Raw genomic sequence first — 18851 nt, 5'->3', positions numbered from 1 at the left:
TATTATTAGGAATAATAATAAAGGCACCCATAATAAAGGAATGAATGTTCTCTTTCCTCCCGTAACTAAGTGTTCTTTGGAGAGGGTTTGAGTATCTGTCCCCAGGACCTGGTAGGATCCGCTTAGTCTCCCTACCACCTGCCTCGGGATGTTTTCATTGAAGCTGGGGACTCAACCTTCCTAGCCACGGCGGACTCCCAAATGACCCTCAACCCTGGGTGGAGGAAGCTCTCTGGGGTGCTGGTCATCCCAAGAGAGCCCAGAGTTCCAAGAATCAGGGCTGAGAGCCAGCTCAGCGTGGAGCCTAGGGCGAGCCTCCGGCCCTCAGCTCCCTCACCTCCTTCACCTGTCATTTGGGAAGAAAACCCCTCCCCTGTCTGTGTCTCATCAAGAACATGCCGGTGAGAGAACCGGTCTGGGAAGCACATGTTGAGTCTGAATCCTGACAGCGGCGCCTCCTGGTCGAAGTGTGGAACTGCAGCCTAGCTCTATCGGACCTGAATGAAGGCAGCGGAAGTGATAGGAGCTGCAATCCTACAATGAGGAAATCCCAAAGTCCAGCAGAATTCTTGCAGCGTAGGTGAAGCTAGGATTTAAAAAAAAAAAAAAAAAAACTATAATGAACCCGGCTCAGGTGAGTTACCAGTTCAGGGAGGAGTTCCAGAAGCAGGTCCGCCAGGCTGTAGCCCTGAAGTACAGACATATGGAATACCGATTGGTGAGGACTCCCCGGGGATTTTGTTTTCTGGAAGGCGTGTAAAGTGAGGGGGAGATGGTCTTGGTCTCCCAGAGGCTAGCGTGTGCAGGGAGCAGAGTGCAGGTGCTCCACAGTTGGCCTGGGCTTCAATCCCAGCACCGCCACCTGCTAGCTCGTGGCCAAGGCAAGTCATCTAACTTTTCTGAGCCTCAGGTGGTAATTATAGTCTCCACATTGAAATCATGCACGTGTGGCACTGAACATAGTATCTGTTCTTGCCATCGTTCCAGCTCTGACAATTCAGACTTGCATGAGTTTCCTTAGCATTGAGTGGGTGGCAGGCTGGCCTGGCACATCCACTGGAAGCTGGTGACATGGCTCGTCCTGGGGGCACGGAGAATGCCTCCTGCTTTGCCGACTTGGGCCAGGCTGGCGGGCATCTTGGCATGTGGCCGCCTTCTTCTCTCCTCCCAGAAGTCCGTCTTCCGGTGAAGGATGTCTGGGTTGGCACAGGTTGCCCTGAACTTGCTCCGGGCTCTTCATGGAGGGTGGGGACGGGGCAAGGCTGGGACTAGGGGAGGCTGAGTCCAGCCAGGATCTGCCAGCCCCCTCTCCCAGGCAGGCAGCCCAGTGTCAAGCTAGAAGGGTATTCAGGTTGGGATGGTGAGATCGAGCCCTGGAGAGTGACGGGCTTGCCCGAGGTCAGCCACGGCAGTGGTAGGACAGTTCAGTGGTCACAGGCTCGGTGCCCAGCTCTGGGCTCCTTCCCCCAGCATCTCACTGAATCCTTGAAGTCCTGTGGCAGAAAAGCTGTTCTCACCCCTCTTTTGCTGATGTAACTTGAACCCAGGTCTGGAGGACCCAGCCGCTGTGCTTTACCTGTAGTGAGTACTCACTCGCTGGCTATGGCTGGTCTCCCTTTTCCATCTCTGTCTACCTCCCCTAAGTCGAGGCCTCAGCTTCATTTTTTTTCTGCAGCAGAGACCGTGCTGGCTGAGGGAGGAGCTTCGCCGGGTGCTGGGAGGGCAGGAGCGATGCCCGTGGCAGATTGCATCATTTTCCCAGGCCACCCGCCCAGCTAATCTCTGTGCATACACACTGAGGCCGAAACATGCTGTGCACACGCACGCATGTGCAAACACACACATGCAGGCATGCGCACACACGTTCACTCTCAAATATACACTCCCAGATGCATGCCTTGCTCCACACAGCTCAGACCAGAGGCTGAGGTCCTCCGTGCCCATGCAAGCACACAGCCTGGCAGGCAGGAGGGCTCACTCGTTTCTGGATGAGAGCATGCATGGAATTCCAGGCTTCGAGGGGAGTTCGCCCCTCTCTTTTTATAGTATCCTGAGTGCCTGCCGCATGCCGGGCACTCTCTGCCAAATAGTCCCTGTCTCCTCAGAGCTTGGAGTACAGGGGAGTTGGAATACAGCATGACATGTCTAATGATGGGCCACTTCCAAGGCCCCGTGGGATCACCGAAGCAGAGCGGGACAGGCATAGCTCTGTCTCCACGAGCTGCCCCTCCGCCACTCTCTGGCCCCACCCTCTTTGCTCCTGGTGCCTTGGGAGGTGGCAGAGCAGGGGTGACTCTGAGAGCTGAGTGACTCTTGAGTCCGCATCATCTCTTCCTGTCTCCAGCCCACCCCAGCCACCCCAGGGTGTCTGAACCACCCGCAGCCTCCCAGACTACGCCTTGCCCCAGCACCTCCCCGCCGCCCCCGTGCCTTCCCAGAGAGGGGAAGCCTCTTACCTAGGAGTCCAGCTGATCTGGATTTCAATCCTGGCTCTGCCACTTATCAGCCAAGCAAGGCTTTGAGCAAGTCCCTTAACCCGGGCCTCAATTTCCCTGTCCCTAAAGTGGGAATAACACAAATGGAAGACGCAGCTTCTAACGGACATGTTTGCTCTCCAGATTGTGGCGATGGTTTCATGGGTGTAGACACACGCTGAAGCCCACTAAGTTCGACACCCTCAATATAGGCGTTTATTATATGTTAGTTACACCTCAAAAGGGCTGTTTAAAAAATATGCAGCATGATGCACGCCCCACCCCAACCACACCTCCCCACACCACTCTCGCTCAGCCAGGCTGCTCAGAGGGGGTTCCGGTGGCTGGGAAGCCTGGCCAAGGCCTTTGGCACCTCACCCCCCACCTCCCCGGCTGGGGCTGCCTTGCTGGGAAGCTGAGTAGCTTTTGGTTTGCAGAGTGGTTCACAGAGCGGTGAAGACAAAGTCCAGAGGCCGGGAATCCACACCTCCAACCTCAGGTACTTCCCACCTTGAGCCCTTCCCGCCTCCCTCCCACCTCCTTCCCTTCATCCTTAATGGCCTGTCGCCTGGCTGCAGTTGCCATGGGCACTGTCTGCTGGCCCCGGGGTCATGGTCTGGTGAGTTACCAGCAGCCCAGCCGGCAAGGACAGGGTCTGGCAGGTGGTTGAATGGCCAGTGGAGGCGAGAGTTGTGGGCAGCGACCAGAACCACCCCCCAAACCCACTGTCCCATGAGGTGGCTCCTTCCAAGTCCGAGAGCAGTGGGGGCGTGCGGGCCTCGGGGCCAGGCCTGGGGGGTGTCAGGGACTGCAGAGCGCGTGCGTGTGGTCACGCAGGCGGCCTGTGTCTAAGCTCTGCCGCACAAGGCTGGGCCACTGGGCCAGTGCTCCCCCTCTCTGGACCTCCAGGCCCATGGAGAGTGTTCATTAGACACGCGCCTGCACCATGGCGGTGGCGATGATGGGCCCCCTCCTGGGCCCCCGGGGGTCTGTGGAGGGGTGTCCACAGCCTTTCCCAGTTGTGTCTTTGACCAGGCTGCAGCGTAAACGCTCCCACCAGACTCAAGCATGCCCCCTGCACACGTGGGGGCCAGGTCCAGGTGGCCCTGCCACCTGCTGACCCCATGACCTCAATCAAATGCTTCATTGTAACTGAGGAGAGGGATAGAGTGGGAAGAAGGGCAGATCTGTCACCTACATCTGCAGGAAGGGTCCACAGGTCACAGAGAGGTGCCATGCGACTGCCCGTCTTCTTCCTCCTCTGGGCCTCGGTTTCTCCATCTGCACCCTGGGGCTGGGCCTCTGAGCCCCTCCCAAATGATCGCGTTCAGCTTTCTGTTTCCCCTCTCAGAGGCACTTGCCTTTGAAAAGAGCCTAAAACCCCAATGTATGAAGGTTCACCAGGGACCCATGTGGCAGAGGTGCACGGTGGCCCTGCCTCCATCCTAGTCCATCCACCTGCAGCTGGGAGGCAGCACTGCATGCTGGGAAGGGCCCGGGTCCCAGAGCCAGACAGAGACGTGTGCTCTGGCCTGGATGGGCAGGACAACACCTCCGTCATGGAGTCAGAGTGGGGATCAGAGTGATTCACTTGAGGCCCCCAGGGCCCTGCCTGGCACTCTTCGAGCTTAGTGCGGAGCAGTTCTGATGGGGGTGTGGGGGTGGCTCGGGGCGAGGGCCGTCCCCCGTCTCCTGGCTGCTGTGTGTCCTTTGCGTCCTGGCCTCGGCCAAACAGCTCAGCCTCAGACGCCTTCTTTAGCTGGGGATTGCGGCTCCAAGACAAGCCATCCCCTAGTGTCCCCGAACCTTTGTCAGCGTTCCCAGGGCCCAGCATGGCCCGTGGGTGTGCATGCAGTATGCAGGCTCAGGGTCCCTGGGGTGGAGTGGGAGTGCGGGGGTGGGGTGTGCAGTGGCTGCAGGAAGGAGCAGCTCCTCAGCTGACTCTGATGATGGTGAACATTCAGGCTCCCCACGGCTGGGGTGGGGGTTGGGGGGCCGGGCCAGGAGGGAGCCGTTTGCGGGGGCCGGCAGGCGGGGGTGAACTGGCTGTGCATCACTTAAATTCTTCCCCAACTCCCTCCAGACGATGTCCAGCAAAGGCACCGTGGTTCTGGCCTACAGTGGCGGCCTGGACACTTCTTGCATTCTCGTGTGGCTGAAGGAACAAGGCTATGACGTCATCGCCTACCTGGTGAGCAGGTGTCCAGCATGTCTGTCTGTCTATCTCCTGCCCATCCAACCTGCCCGTCTGGTCACGTTCGCTCTCCCAAGCTTGTCCTGAGCTGTGGAAAAATGCTTCTCATTGTGCTCCCTCACTTCCTTCATCTGCAAAATGATCATCCCTGATGTCCCCCAGGTCTGAGGTGTCCCCCAGAGCATGGAGGAGGCTGGCTCTCCTGCGGGTGACTGGAGGGGGAACACCGGAATGAGCTTGGCAGTGCTGCTGGGCCAGCCTGCTGGAGGGGGACCATGGGCCCAGGCCTGCTGGGGACCATGGGCAAGCACACAGTCGTCCTCTCTCCGGAAGTCCCAGTCAGCCCCCAGTAATTCAGCAGACTGTAGAATCCTCCGGCGGCTGAGCAGGCAGAGTCCTTGGCGATCACCTAGTTCTGGAATGGCAAATAGGCCACTGGCCATAGGCAGTAGGTTATGTATGATGCCACTTTCCCACCCAGAGGCCTGGCAGACATCCCTAATCGAACCAGCTCCGCTCCTGACAAACCCGGACACACACTCTGAATCTTCTCTGCACTTGGCGGTGCTCTTCGGGACTCCTGGTTGCAAATTTTAGAAATCCAACTCAAACTAGCTTAAGCAAAAAACAAACACAAGCAAAAAACAAGACAGTTCTTGGCTCATGTAATTGAGAAGCCGAGGGGTCTGATGGCTTCAGGCGGGGCTGGATCCAGGTGCTTATCCAGAGCTGCCTCCATCTGTACTCAGCTTGACCCTTGGTCTCTCGTCAGGACAGGCAAGGTGAACATCCTTAAAGCTGAGCTTTCCCCAGGGGCTCAGACAGCTGGGCCCACGGAAACTCTCACTGGCTGTGTCTCGGAGGGCTCTGATTGGCTAGCCTTGGGCCATGGGCCCGCCCCTGCAGTGAGAAGGGGACATGGTTTGCTCCCTTTCAACCCTGTGGAGAGAGGTACCAGGAAAGAGGGTTCGGTTCCGAGGAAGCGGGAATGGTGCTCTGCACCTAAGAACGCCTGGTCCCCGGTTTATTCAGGCGGGGTCGTGAGGCCCCAGGGAGGGGAAGCGCCTCGCTGTCGCCCAGTGAGGGAGAGCCACAGCTGTGCCTGGGGGCCGGGAGGCAGGTGCCATCATCCTGTCAGCCGCTCGATGGGACAGTCTGGATCCCTGGCTACTGCCGAGTGGATTAGAAAGCTGATTGACCTCAGAAGGGCTCCTGCAGCTGGGCTCTGGGAGGGTTCCAGAGTCTGGTGACCAAGAATGCAGGGCTGAGGTCCAGGCAGCAGGCCAGAGTGCAGCTGGCAGAAAGCACACCGGTGTCTAGACCAGAGCCCGAGCCCTTGGAACCAGAGGCGGGGCTGCTGCACAGGGCAGCCAGGAGCTGAGCACCGGCCTCTCTGCCTCCTGCCTGCTCAGATGCTTCCAAGGGCTCATGCTTGGCCAGGGGTTGGGCAGGTCCTGACAAGCCAACCTTTGTCCTGGGCTTTGGAGGAGTTTGCGGGAAGAGATAAATGGCTCGAGGGAAGCCCTCGACCTTTAAGGCAGCGACAGCAAAGGTTGCGGCCGAGAACACAGGGACAGGCTCAGCCAGTTCTTCTACCCACAGTGATGGCTTCCGGAGGCTCCAGGGGTTGGCTCCCGGAAGTATTCTCGCTTCCGCAGACCCTGGTTTGTGCCCTTTCCCCTCCCTGTGAGCTGGGCTCAGTCTGAAGCCCCTCTGTTTGGAGGCTGTTGTGGGTGTGGACGCCCTCGGCCTGGGCTCACCTTGGGGATGCTGACATTCTTCTCACCCGCTTCTTCCTGCCCCCTGACTGACTGAGGCTCTCTGCTTCTGCTCCCCAGGCCAACATTGGCCAAGCGGAAGACTTCGGGGAAGCCAGGAAGAAGGCGCTGAAGCTCGGGGCCAAAAAGGTACCCAGTGGGAGGCAGGATTTGGGGCTGGAAGCGGAGTTTTGACACGGTGGGGATAGCAGTGGGCCTCTCGATCCTAAAGTTCCTTGTCCCCTGCATCCTTTCCAATTGGTCCTCTTGCTTCCAAAAGTATGAAATCATCTCCTTCTGCTTTCGGATGTGTAGGTGCCATCATCTTCCCGCCTCCCCAGCCTCTCTTCCACTCAGCCACCACCCTATCCGTCTCTTCCTCATCCGTCCATCCACCCACCCTCCTTATTTTATCTCTGTGTCCATCCGCCCATCTATTCATTCATCCATCCACCCACCCACCCATCCACCTATCCATCCCTCTTTTACCTCTGTGTCTATCCACCCATGCTTTCATCCATTCAGCGAATCAGGACAGTCCAGCTGAGTTCAGTGCCTTGGTCAAGCATCTAACCATGTGGCGAGCGGGCCAGCATGATTCCTGCTCTCATAGGCTCGCAGTGCAGAGTGCCAGCGGCTCCTGTGGGGACGTCCCTGTCGCCCGAGTCAGAAGGGGTTCCCTCTGCAGGGCGCTTGTAACTCACTCCGGAATGCAGCACATTTCCTACTCAAGGGTCGAGGTTTAACAAAAGTCATCATTTTTACTGCAAGACCGCCCTTCAGTGAAACAAGGCGTGAATTGCATGTAGCCTGTGGGTGCTAAGGTGCGAGCCCTTCACCCGTCATTGCTTTTGTGTATGATGGACATACCATTGTGAAACCTGTCCTTACTCAGAGTCTCCTGGAAAGGGTCTCAGGGACCCCTGGCATCTACATTTTGAGAACCATTCCTCTAGATGAGAGTGTCTTGACCTCAGCACAAGTGGCACGTGGCCGGCTGTCCTGTGCATCGTTGGGTGCTTAGCAGCATCCCTGGTCTCTACCCAATAGATGCCAGAACCTCCACCCCAACCTACCAGTTACGAAAATTAAAAATCTCTTCAGATAGTGCCGACTGCTCCCTGGGGACAAAAATCGCCCCTGGAGTTTATGGGTCACATCTATCTGCTGCTCTAGATCTTAAGTGGCAGCCAAGTTTCCTCTCAGGCCCAGAATGCTGCGCTGGGAGGGTTTTAAGGCCCACATCTGGTTTTAGCTGGATGGTGTATCCGGATCGATTAGCAATGTCTGCCCTGAGTGCAGGAGGGAGAGCTACGGTCGATGAGTGCTGGGATTGATTAGCGATGTCTACCGCAGGGGCAGGAGGAAGCGTGGAAGCCCCGCTTGCCAGGGTCCATTAGCAGCGGCTGCTTTAGATGCAGGCGGTGTGGGGCCCCTGGCGTTCTGCCCTCTGATTGGCCCCCGCCTCGCTGAGCCTCCCTCCCACGGGCTCCTGTCCTCGTAGGTGTTCATCGAGGACATCAGCAAGGAGTTTCTGGAGGAGTTCATCTGGCCTGCCGTCCAGGCCAGCGCTCTGTACGAGGACCGCTACCTCCTGGGCACCTCGCTGGCCCGGCCCTGCATCGCCCGCAAGCAAGTGGAGATCGCCAAGCGGGAGGGAGCCAAGTACGTGTCCCACGGCGCCACGGGAAAGGTGAGGCGAAGGGCGCACAGCGCTGGGGAGGCGAGGCGGGGCGGGGCGAGGCGGGGCGCGGGGAGAGGGAGGACGGAGGCTGCCGGCCCAAGGTCTGCCGGCCGGGAGCCGCCGCAGGAACCCAGCAGGCAGACTGGCCTGTCCCGTCGGAAAGAGAGGAAGATAAGTCATAAGCTGTAGTGAGTCTCCGGTGCAGTGACGGCTACACCCCGAGCTCCATGTGTAGTGACTTTCATGTGCATGTTCCACATGGCTTTGGAGCGATGTCACCCCATTTGGCAAACCTGAGCCTGAGCCTTGGGGACGTCGCCCCGGCCGTGGTCACAGAGCGTGAGTTGCTGTGTGACCAGTGGAAAGGGTCAGAAACCTCCGGTCCGGCTGGGTTTGAATGCCAGCCGCGTGGCCTTGCTGTGGCCTCCGGTGAAGCGCTTCCCCTCCCTGAGCCTCAGCTTCTTCATGCGCAAAATGGGGACGAGACCCTGCCTCAGCTTCCCCGGGCTGTTGTAACAAAGCGCCGCGAGTGGGGCGGCTTAAAACAGAGACGCGTTGTCTCTCCGTTCTGGAGGCCAGAAGTTCAAAGTCAAGGTGCCAGCAGGGCAGGGCTTCCTCTGAAGGCCCGAGGGCGGGAACCGTTCCGGCCTCCGCCCTGGCTCCCAGCTCCGGCGTCCGTTGTTGGATGATGCATCCCTCCGCCCTCCGTCTCCCCGTCATCGCGCCGCTGCGCCTCTCTGGTTTTGTGTCTAAATCTTCCTCTTTGGAAGGACACCGGTCATGTTGGATTAGGGCCACCTGATGGCCACGTGTGAACTCGATGACCTCTGTAAAGACCCTATGTCCAGTAAGGTCGCATTCTCGGGTACTGGGAGCTGGGGCTCCAACACAGTTCACCCCACAGCACACTCTCGCGTGCACCCGTGCAGGCGGAAGGAGGAGGGCGTGCAGCACGCTCACCCACAGGTGGCAGTGCTCAAGAAACGAGATTCCTAACGACGCTGGCAGCTGTCAGGTGATGCAGTTGCCAAGACTCGCGTCCCAAGCTCTCCGTGTCGGTAGTCACCACGCTGACAGTCCAGCACAGGGCGTGGCTGCCTAACAGCCCCCCAGTCAGAAGACTGAACCTCCCTTGCCAGCATGTGTGCCGAGCTGACCCTGGCCTGCCCTGATGGTAGGGGGAGCAGGCCCTGGCTCACTGTGACGCAGGGCCACTGGCAGCTGAGATTATGATGGAGGGGACACGATTTGAGGGTGGCCTTGCCAACAGTTGTCACCCAGTTCACGTCATTGAAAGCTCGTTCGCTAGAACATGAGGTCAGCAAGTTGGCACTGGGCATCTGCAAGGGGTGGGGCGCGTGTTTACCATGGCAACGTGTTGAACTTCGTGGGCCCCTTCTCCGCCCTCAGGGAGAGGAAAATCGATGCGTGGTAAGGCAGCTGGAGGGTCCACGCCAGGGGAGCTGTGGGGACAGCGGGCAGAGAATTAAGGGAAGGCTGTCTTACAGGGCCCAGCTCTGAGAGATGAGTACAGGTGAATGAATAATGGGGTACAGGAAGTGGCCGGGCAGAGGGAGCAGCCTGTGCCAAGACCTAGAGAAGGGGCTGTGGATCGGGAGCTATGGCCTGGAGAGAAGCTTATTCCTGAGGGCGATAGGTTAGGAGGTCTGGGAGGGCCTCAGGCTGGAGGGACGGTGGCCAACGACACCCCAGTGGGATGTAGGGGTTGTTCTGGCCTGAAGTGGCGGCTCCTGTGACAAAGGGGACTGGCGAGTGTTTCCACTAACACCCCGGTTGTGAGCACATTTTGAGGGTGATGGGAAGTCGGATGAGGGAGGTGGGCTGTTCAGGCAGAGATGTGGGTGCAGCCTTCCACTGGAGGGCGTAGGAGAGGGTGCCGGAGAGCCCAGAGGTTCGGGGCCCGTACAGCTGGGTTCGGATCCTGGCTCCCCTGTTTTCACACTGTGTGGCTTCACCCCCATGCACCTCCATTTTCTCATCTGCACAGTGAGGATAAGATAGAACCAGCTCATGGAGCAGTGAGAAGTAATAAGTAGGATAATTCTATTAAAGGGCTCGGCACGGGCCTGGCTCCTGCAGGCAGAGGAAGGTCAGTAAGACTACATGTCAGCCCAGAATAAGGAAGTTTCTGAGCCGTCTCCTCTGGCCATGATGAAATGAGCTGGGCAGTGAGCTCCCTGTTCCAGGAGGTATTCAAGCCGAGACAGGAGATCAGGATTCTGGCCAACGGTACCCTCAGGACTGAGGATGGGTGGCATTTAGGGCTGGTAGGGTGAGTGTGTGGGTGCATGGTGGGTCTGGCTCTGGCTTGAGTGGCTCTTGGGGTCCAAGGGGAGACCCCCAGAGTAGCCCACATGCTGCTGGCAACAACCTCCAGCCACTGTGTGCGCTGCTCCATTTGGCCACCAGAGAGCACCAGAGGCTTGCGTTTGAGACCATCTGGGGCTGACCCTGGAGGAAGGAGCTGGAGGAGCCGGCCGGCCACTCAGGGCCTCTGTTCACACCCTGGTCCTGCTGGGCTGTGGGTCCCAGAACACCCCACTATGGGGCAGTTGTGTGGCCCCTTGGGACTTGGGGATGTTCCTGCCGTTGATACTCGGTGTTCAAAAGAGAAGCAGCCAGACTAGGAACTCTGGTGACAACTCCTCTGGGGAGTGGAGGTGGTGCTACCTGGCACGTGCCATCTCTTCTGGGGGTCGATGGGCAAGACAGACTCTCATGCCTCAGTTTCTCCTCTGTGCCTCAATTTCCCCTATTTACAGAACCTGAGGAAGCCCCCAACAACCCCCGGAGAGAAGTTTCTGGAGCTGAGGGTTTGAGTGGGGAGGACCAGGAAGGCCCAGTGTGGGGTCCAGAGAATTGTCCAATGTGAGGCAGGGAGGTGGCGGGGAGGGAGCAGCCAGCCGCCTGCAGGGTCTGATGGTCTGGCCGGCTGAGGGTGGGCATCAGTGACCACATACCCAGAGGTGAGCGTGCTGAGCAAGCAAGGGGGGGCCCAGTGGCCCAGCAGGGGGAGCCAGGGCCTGTGACGGGGCTGACAGCCCCAGAGGCAGAGCCCAGCAGGACACCTGGCAGAGCTCTCTGCAGGGGGGTCACAATGAAGAGAGAGGGCGGGGGTGTCAGCGGACGGCAGGGGCTCTCCCGCAGACTTGGGAGAGATCCAGTGAGGTCAGTGCTCAGGTTCTGGCCTTCGGATGAGTCAGCTCCTGGCCTCTCCCAGCTTCTGGCTCCTGAGTCAGGGGTGCGGGGAGCCAGGGCCTCGGGGGTCCTCGTTCCAGCCTCATGGATGTCACCTTCGTGCATTTGTTTATTCACTCCATGCGTTGAATATTTGTCCAGCACTGGCTTTTGTCCACGCATGGGGACCCGGTACAGAATGGGCCGGGGAGGGACTCAGGAGTTTGGGAGCCTGACCCAGCAGGGAGTGAGGGACGGTTAGCACTGAGACATCTTGGGGAGCAAGAGTCAGCCAGTGACGCCAGAGGGATGGCACCCAGGCTGCACGAGCAGCCTGTGCCGAGGCCTGGAGAGAAGGAGGCCGCTTCCCTCCCAGGGCCCAGCCCGGTGGCACCTGCCGAAGAGCTCAGGCTGGGGTCCACCCCTCCACACTCCGCTGAGACCCTGCTCCATCTCCCCTAGAGAGCTGGACAGGAGCTGGGGTGGCCCTTCCAGGGCCTCCTCCTTCCCACCAGTTTCGGAAAAGGGGCCAGGAAATACGAGACTTGGGCAGGGGTGCAGGGAGCGGGAGTTTTGTAAGTGGCGCCATCTGTATGGCCGGCGCGGGGAACAGGTGGGTGACCACCCCCTACCCCAGCTCTTCCAGTCTCAGTGGGCGCTGCACCTGCACTGTGTCAGCACACGGATGCACAGCAACATTCCCCTCCCCAGCACCCTGGGGTGCTGCTAGGGGCTGCCCGGGGCGGGTGGTCCTGGGGTTTGGGAGTGGAGGGGGTGGACAGGCCTCACGCCTCATCTGGGACAGACTGAACCAAGGGAGCTAGTCTGGCTCTGCGAGGGTCTCTGGCCCTGGAACAGATGGGTGTCCCCGCGGTGGGTCCGGACGGCAGACACCAGCCGGGGCTGCCTGTCTGAGGAGGCACAAGCCACCATCGTGCTGGGGACATGTGAAGAATTGCCAGGATGTGCCATACCAGACCATGTGCCTCGCAAAACGAGTCTGCTTTTTATCACAGATGTCCCCACGCTGGGAACTGTGCCAGCCGTAGGCTGTGGGGCAGGTGTTACCGCCCGCGCCTCAGTTTCCCTACTTGTAAGATGTGGGCGATAGTAGAACCCACCTCAGGGGGCTGCCGTAAGCGGTCAGCGAGTTCGTTAGTGCGGAGCTACTGCGTGAATGTGGGCCATTAGGTTCTGCTGGCTGTGTGACTCTGGGCAAGTGTCTTCACCTCTCTGAATTTTTCCTCTGCTGTGAATCGGGGTTAACAATCCCACTGGCCCCAGGCTCTCCTGTGTGACAGCCAGCGCACAGTAGGGACTGGATGACGGGCGAGGGGGGTGGCAGCTTGCCTGCGGCTCGGGGACTGGGAGGTATCCGCGAGGAGCAGCCTCCCCCCCCAGCTCTGGCAGCGGAGAGAGGGGCAGAAACCCCATTTCTATGTCGCCTGACAAGGCTCTGGAAAATAACATGTTATTCCCGCCGCCGGCTCGCCGCGCCCATGCAGTTTTCACAGTAGGCGAAAGGTCCCTCTGTTATTTCCACAGCGCTGTCTCCCTCCGGGCCCCCGAGCGGATGGGGAGCAGGCAGGACGCTGGCAGCCATTGCCTCTCGCGGTTTGGGCCGTGTGGCTGAGGCCAGCGCTGTGGGCGGCCTCCGCCCCGTCATCGTCGTCAGAGTCTAGGATGATGTTTGCAGCTGACTGGGGCGTCGGGTGATTCTCATTTCACTGCAGATGCAGGCGCAGAGAGGCAGGGTGGCCCACACCGGGTGGCAGGGAAGGGCACCCAGTCCCCGGGCTCCAGCCAGCTCTGTGCCCTTGGACTTGTCCCTTCTCTCTCTGTTTCCCTCTCTGTGCAGAGGAATAAAGGGTCCTCAGTGGTCACCTGTTCCACCCTTCCCTCCGCCAGCCATCATATAGATGGGGAAACTGAGGCTCAGAAAGGAGACAGGGCTCCCAACATGATGGATGTGGTTGGGGGAGCGGGCACAGCACCATGGAGCTGAAGCCCTGAACTTGATCTCTGTGCTGGGACCGGTGCAGCCAGGCAAGAGGGGGACCTTCAGAAAGAGGGTGAGCTGGGGGCAGCCCCGGGCCGCCCGGAGAAGGGCCTGGGGTCTCGGCAGGCAGAGCCCCAGCCTTGCACGCACCACACCCTGCCGTGTTTCTACAGTGCGCCCCTTCACCCCAACACGTGCCCACACGCACATGCTCACACACCAGCACACACGGAAGTCACAGCGTTCGCCACACGTGCCGGGCACCCTGTCCTGCCTGCCCACAGATGGGACTGCTGACAGTCCCCACCTCAGAAGGTTGCGAGGTTGGAGGTGAGTTCGCGAGTTCGCTCGCTCGCTCGCTCGCTCGCTCGTTCGTGAGAGGAGAACCATCCAGCAGCCCTGCCCTGAGCAGCCCTCAAGCTGTTGACAAGGGACGGGGCGCTACCCCTGCCCCTAGTCCCCCCACCCTGCCCCCATTCTGTGGCTCCTGACGACCCCTGCTCCATGTTTCAGGGGAATGACCAGATCCGATTCGAGCTCACCTGCTACTCGCTGGCCCCCCACATTAAGGTAAGATGTCGCCATCTCAGGGGGGTGGGTGCTGAGGGCTGAGGCCCCCGGGGGCAGGGTGTGGGGTTCTGGGGGGACAGGCACGGGGTACACCTGAGTCTCCTCCCTGTGGGCAGGGCCCTTCCCCACAGGGAGCTCCCTGCTCACGCCAGCTGCGGGGGCCCAGCACTCTCCCTGACCCTTTTCCCCTTGCGGGGTGCTGCCCAGGTGTCTGGGTCAGTCAGGGAACTGGACAGGAATGCTGCCCTTGAGCAGGGTCCTTGGCCCTCTGGGGTCTGGCTCCCTGGGTGTCAGCGGAACAGTTCTGGGACACGTCTGGCCCATTTCTGGGCTGCTCGCATCCCTCCCAGCCCCGTCAGAGCCACCCAGCTAAGGCCCTGGCTCCTCCCAGCGGCCTAAGCCCACCCCCGACATCTTGGACCCTTTCCTGGGATGAGAATCTCCAGGATCTTGGGGAACCGCCACCTCTGCCCAGGGGTGCCACCTGGGCGGGAGAGCTCATCAGGACCGTCCAGCCTGCCCATACTGCCTGCTCCCTCCAGCCTGACCTTGGACCTGGGCCTTTGTCCGTTCATTCTTCCGTTCGTTCGTTCATTCATTCATTCATTCATTCATTCACCATTCACTGAGTGCCGGTCTCCGGGCACACAGCGCACAAGGCTGAGCAGTAGAAATACAATTTGCACCACAAATGCGAGCCCCATAGATAAATTAAATTTTTCTAGTGGCCACATAAAAAAAAAAAAAGATGAAAAGCCATAGCTATCTCATTTTTTTAGGATATTTTATTGAACCCCATGTATCTAAAAGGATGTCCTTTAACGTGTCATTGATGTAAAAAATTACTGAGATGTCTTACACTTTTTTTTGTACTGGCTTCAAGTTCCAGCATGTACTTTACAGATACAGCACATGTCAGCTGAGATCAGCCACATTTCAGGGTTGGGTGGCCACAAGTGGCTGCTGGCTGCCATACTGGACAGCACAGGCGAAGGTCTGTGCTCCTTCGAGGCCACTTCAGGCTGCAGCTATAGGGGCTTTGCCCCCTCCCAAGCCTCTGAGGGGCTCTGAGGGGTTTCCATTTTTTTTTCCTCTTAAGTGGACCATCTTCCTCTGTCCCTTTTCCCAGCCAGCAGCTGCTCGAGGGGTGAGAGTGGCCTGGAGGTGGGCCATAATGAGCTCTAATGATCCATTTTGACCCCACACACTGGGGCTGAGAGGCCCTCGGACAGTAGCTGTCACTGACTTGCTGCAGGCTGGTGGGTACAGGGGGCCAGGGTGTCTGGTTTCTGAGTCTTTGTCTGAGGAGGCCAAGCCCAGGGGCTGGGATCAGGGGTGCAAGCTGATCTCTGGGAACTGAGATGAAACTAGAGGGTACCCCCTTTTACCTGGTCCAAGGCTGCCCATTCTAGGGCTTGGGGGGGCCTTCTCCTACCCTACCCCACCCCCAATTGGGCTGTTGGGTCAAAGGCAGGGTCCTAGTTGGCTTCAGGAGGGAGTGGGGGCTCTTTGTCTTGAGGACCTGCCTCCAACCCCCCCACCCCGAGCTGGTGGAATGAGCTGGGTCCCCTGCCTTCCCCACCTGCAGTGGCTCTGGGATACGGAAGAAGGGGAGCACGAGAAGTGGGTTGGGGCATGGCTAGTGTCGTCTCTGGGCCCCACCACCGTGGATCAGGGCCAGGCCGAGTGGCTGCAGCTCCATGGACCCAGCGGTGGGGGGTCCTGGCCCTCTGACCAGGGGTGCTAGTGAGAAATTTGAGGCTTGTCTAGTTCAAACCCTCAGGTCTCAGTTGGGGACCTGCCTGGGGACACGTGGTCATTCTGCCATGGAGCTCGGGCCTCTCCAAAGCCACCCCAGTGCGGCAGGCCCATCCTTCCCTGCCCATTGGGGTCCCTCCACCCACCTTCCATGGACTTCGTCCTCTCCGGGGAGCAGCAGGAGCACCCCTGCCCCCTTCACAGGTGACCGTTGGAGTCTCCAGCCCCTTGACCGAGAGGCCAGCCCTGCAGTTGTTGGACCAGGAGGAGCCAGCAGCAGGCCCCCCAGTTCTGACTTCCTGCCCCACATCCAGGTCATTGCTCCCTGGAGGATGCCGGAATTCTACACCCGGTTCCGAGGCCGCAGCGACCTGATGGAGTATGCGAAGGTACGGGGAGCCCGCGCCGCCACCCTAGTCATCGCCCGCTGCCCCCCACTCCCTGCCCCGCACATCCTTCCCCGGGGGCTGTCTGGGCCAGCAGCGCGAGGCTGAGCCTGACCCCAGGCCTGAGGATGGAGCCTCTGTCCTGGCTGCCCCCTCCTCCGTGGCACCTGTCCCCTGGGCTCCGGTCCCCTTCTGCCCCCCCTTCTCCTGCCACCCCTGCTGTGTCACTCAGGGGACAACCAGGGGTGTGAGCCAGGCCGTTTTCTGCCCCTCAATCCCCTGGCTGCTAATTGTCCCCTCTCCTCCCCCATGCCTTCCCCCAGGAACAGGTAGGCTCCCCTAGGAGGCTGTGGCCCACGAAAGGCTTGTGTCAAGCCAGCCCTTTTGAAGTACAAGTTGCAATAAAACATATTAGAAGTTTTGCATCAAGATCCTTAGCCTCTCCCCGGGTACCTTTCTTTTTAGCGACTCGGTGGCAGCCCTTGACAAACAGCCTCAATCAATCAGACAGGGAAAGCAACTCGGTGCACACACCAGAAAATTGCTCAGGTTTTTAAATAGCAGTCGCAGGGGCTGGCTGTGAGCTCTGGCTGCAGCCGAGGTGCCTCGTGGCGGGGGACGCGGCGGGAACACCGCCCTGCCCCGCCGCCAGCATCCCATTAAGACCTGGGGTGCTTGGAGGAGAGGGCTCCTCGACCATCTGTTGTTTTATTATTAAGAGGGGAGTTTACAAGAGCAAGCCCATATGTTGCCAAACAAATTGTCACATAGCAGAGCTATTAAGGGAACGGAGGCTGGCGAGGCTTTTCTTCCCCCCCGCCACCCCGTCTCCCTGATCATGCAGAAGATAGAGCACGTTTCATCTCTAAGAATAATGATTTGGAACCCCCACCCTGTCCACATTCTCACGCCTGCAGTGGAGGTTCAAGAGCGGGCCAGGGCCGACCCAAACCGTGCCCTTACTTGTCCCTGGGCCACTGATCCTCCCTCGGAGGCTGGTGTCAGGGGAACCGGCTCTTTCCGCGAGGGAGGTAGTGTTTCTGCACCCAAGGAAATGACCAGAATAACTGAGCAGCAACCAGGCTTTGTCCAAAACCCAGAGCCAGGCAGGATCCGATTCAGCTGAGACAAAAATCAGTGGGGCTTTGAAAATCTCTGCTTTCAAGACCCAGACGTCACCAGGCCCAGAAGGTGCTGCGGGAGGCTCCTAAAAGACAAGCGATCACCTCGCTTCCCGTCTCCCCCGAGTCCACCGTCCAGGGGAGAAACACTCAGAATCGCTCCACCTGTGTCATTATCATAATTAATTATTTTTAAAAAGCCAGCACATAAGGTATGGCACTGGGAGGCAGGGCAGTGTGTACGTGTGGACGATGGCTTTATTTCCTGTACTCAGTCACAGCGAGACTTTCCCGTGTGTGCGCGCACGTGCGTGTGTGTACTGGGGGAGTCCTCGGGATGGGGGCAGGGGGATCCCGAAATCTGGCCAGGGACTTGCTATTTTTGGCTCTTGGGGGTACGTCTCTGCTGAGGGGGGCTGCCCGTTCCTCCTTTTCTCTCCCTGCTTGGCCGGAGCGAGGCCCGGTAGGAAAGAGAGAAGGCAAAAGTGTCCCAAACCACCCCCCAAACAGAAGCTCCGGGGCCAGCCGCTGAGTTCTCAGTCCCAGCCACCAAGCGCTGAGCGGGGAAGAGGGTGTGTCGGCCTCTGGGGTTCCAGCCTCTCTGGACGGAGCCCCACGCTTGGCCCCTTTACCTGGAGAGAGTACAGGGCGAGTGTGTGGATTTGACTTGGAGCAACTTTGGGGGACAAGTGGCTCCCCCCAACCCTGAGCAGCCCCTAGATGAGGTGTTCCCATTTGCCCGTGTGGTTGGCATCGAAGAGCACGTGAATTTTAGTGCGGATGTGGTGGCCTCTCTCCTGGTAAAGCTGGAAAACCAACCCCAGAGGATTTTAGCCTTATTTATTTTGAAATTTCAAAGTGGTAACGAAGGAAGAAGCACAGAGACTCCATAGTGAGAATGAGCTGAGCCGGAACAAAGCCCCATCCGTACCGACGGGGGAGACGATGCTGGCGGGGCCGAGGCCTCCGAGGTTCCGGGGCCCACTGAGGCTCCGAAAGGGGCTTTGGGGGCAGAGAGTCTGGAAGGGCTGGCGTAAAGGGGCCCAGCTGGGCCCATGAGCCGCCTTCTGCGCTGGATAAGCTTGGGGAGGGGAGAGCCGGAGGTAGTGCATGTTCTGGATGCCAGGCGTCAGCGGCGGGGAGCACGGAGCCCCCCAGGGAACCAGCTTCGCTGAGTGAGGTGGGCCTCCAAGGTGGCCGCCCGCAGCCTTTGAGGCCCAGCGTCTCGGTGGGGATGGGTTTTCTCCTACACAATGGATATTGGGCCATTGGGAAGCAAAACACAGTCGGAACTGATGGGGGGGTAGATCGCCCCAGGAACACCTTTCAGGGGTGCAGAGTGTGGGGATTGTGCTCGGCAGTGGAGGGGGTGGCCCCCCCGGAAAGGGCTACCCCGTGTATCGTAAGCAGGCGCCGTGAGCTAGAAGCCCTCATGGTGTTTCTCCTTTCCTTGGGTCAACGTCGGGCCCCCGTGTGGGCACAGACGCCCCGTGTGCGCACAGATGCCTTGGTTGAGATCCACAGGGGGAGTTCGGGCCATTCCAGCTCATAGGGTCACGGCGGGGTCAGCAAGTGGCGCTGGGAGACCCGTGGCACGGTGGTGCCTGGCACACCCTAAGTGCTTCAGGGGTCCTTGAAGTGTAGGCTCAGAATCTTCCAGAAGGAACCTCCGAGATCAGCATCCACTCCGCGTCTCAGACACACAGTCTC

The 18851-nt window shown here is 59.4% G+C and overlaps 1 protein-coding gene across 1 annotated transcript in view; it reads left to right on the top strand.

Moving 5' to 3' along the window:
• The window catches only part of ASS1 (argininosuccinate synthase 1), a 46907-nt gene that overhangs the window by 2031 nt on the left and 26025 nt on the right, over positions 1–18851 (top strand). The window contains exons 2-7 of the mRNA XM_011370041.2: positions 2912–2973; positions 4558–4665; positions 6507–6575; positions 7930–8118; positions 13820–13876; positions 15949–16036. Coding sequence (XP_011368343.1) covers positions 4561–4665; positions 6507–6575; positions 7930–8118; positions 13820–13876; positions 15949–16036 — 508 coding nt within the window. The 5' untranslated portion in view covers positions 2912–2973; positions 4558–4560. The remainder of the gene's footprint in view (positions 1–2911; positions 2974–4557; positions 4666–6506; positions 6576–7929; positions 8119–13819; positions 13877–15948; positions 16037–18851) is intronic.

Source organism: Pteropus vampyrus, unplaced genomic scaffold (assembly GCF_000151845.1).
Source record: "Pteropus vampyrus isolate Shadow unplaced genomic scaffold, Pvam_2.0 Scaffold158, whole genome shotgun sequence".
Lineage (NCBI taxonomy): Eukaryota > Metazoa > Chordata > Mammalia > Chiroptera > Pteropodidae > Pteropus > Pteropus vampyrus.
The sequence above is the reverse complement of the archived record's forward strand: the minus strand, read 5'-3'. Positions and strand labels throughout refer to the sequence as shown.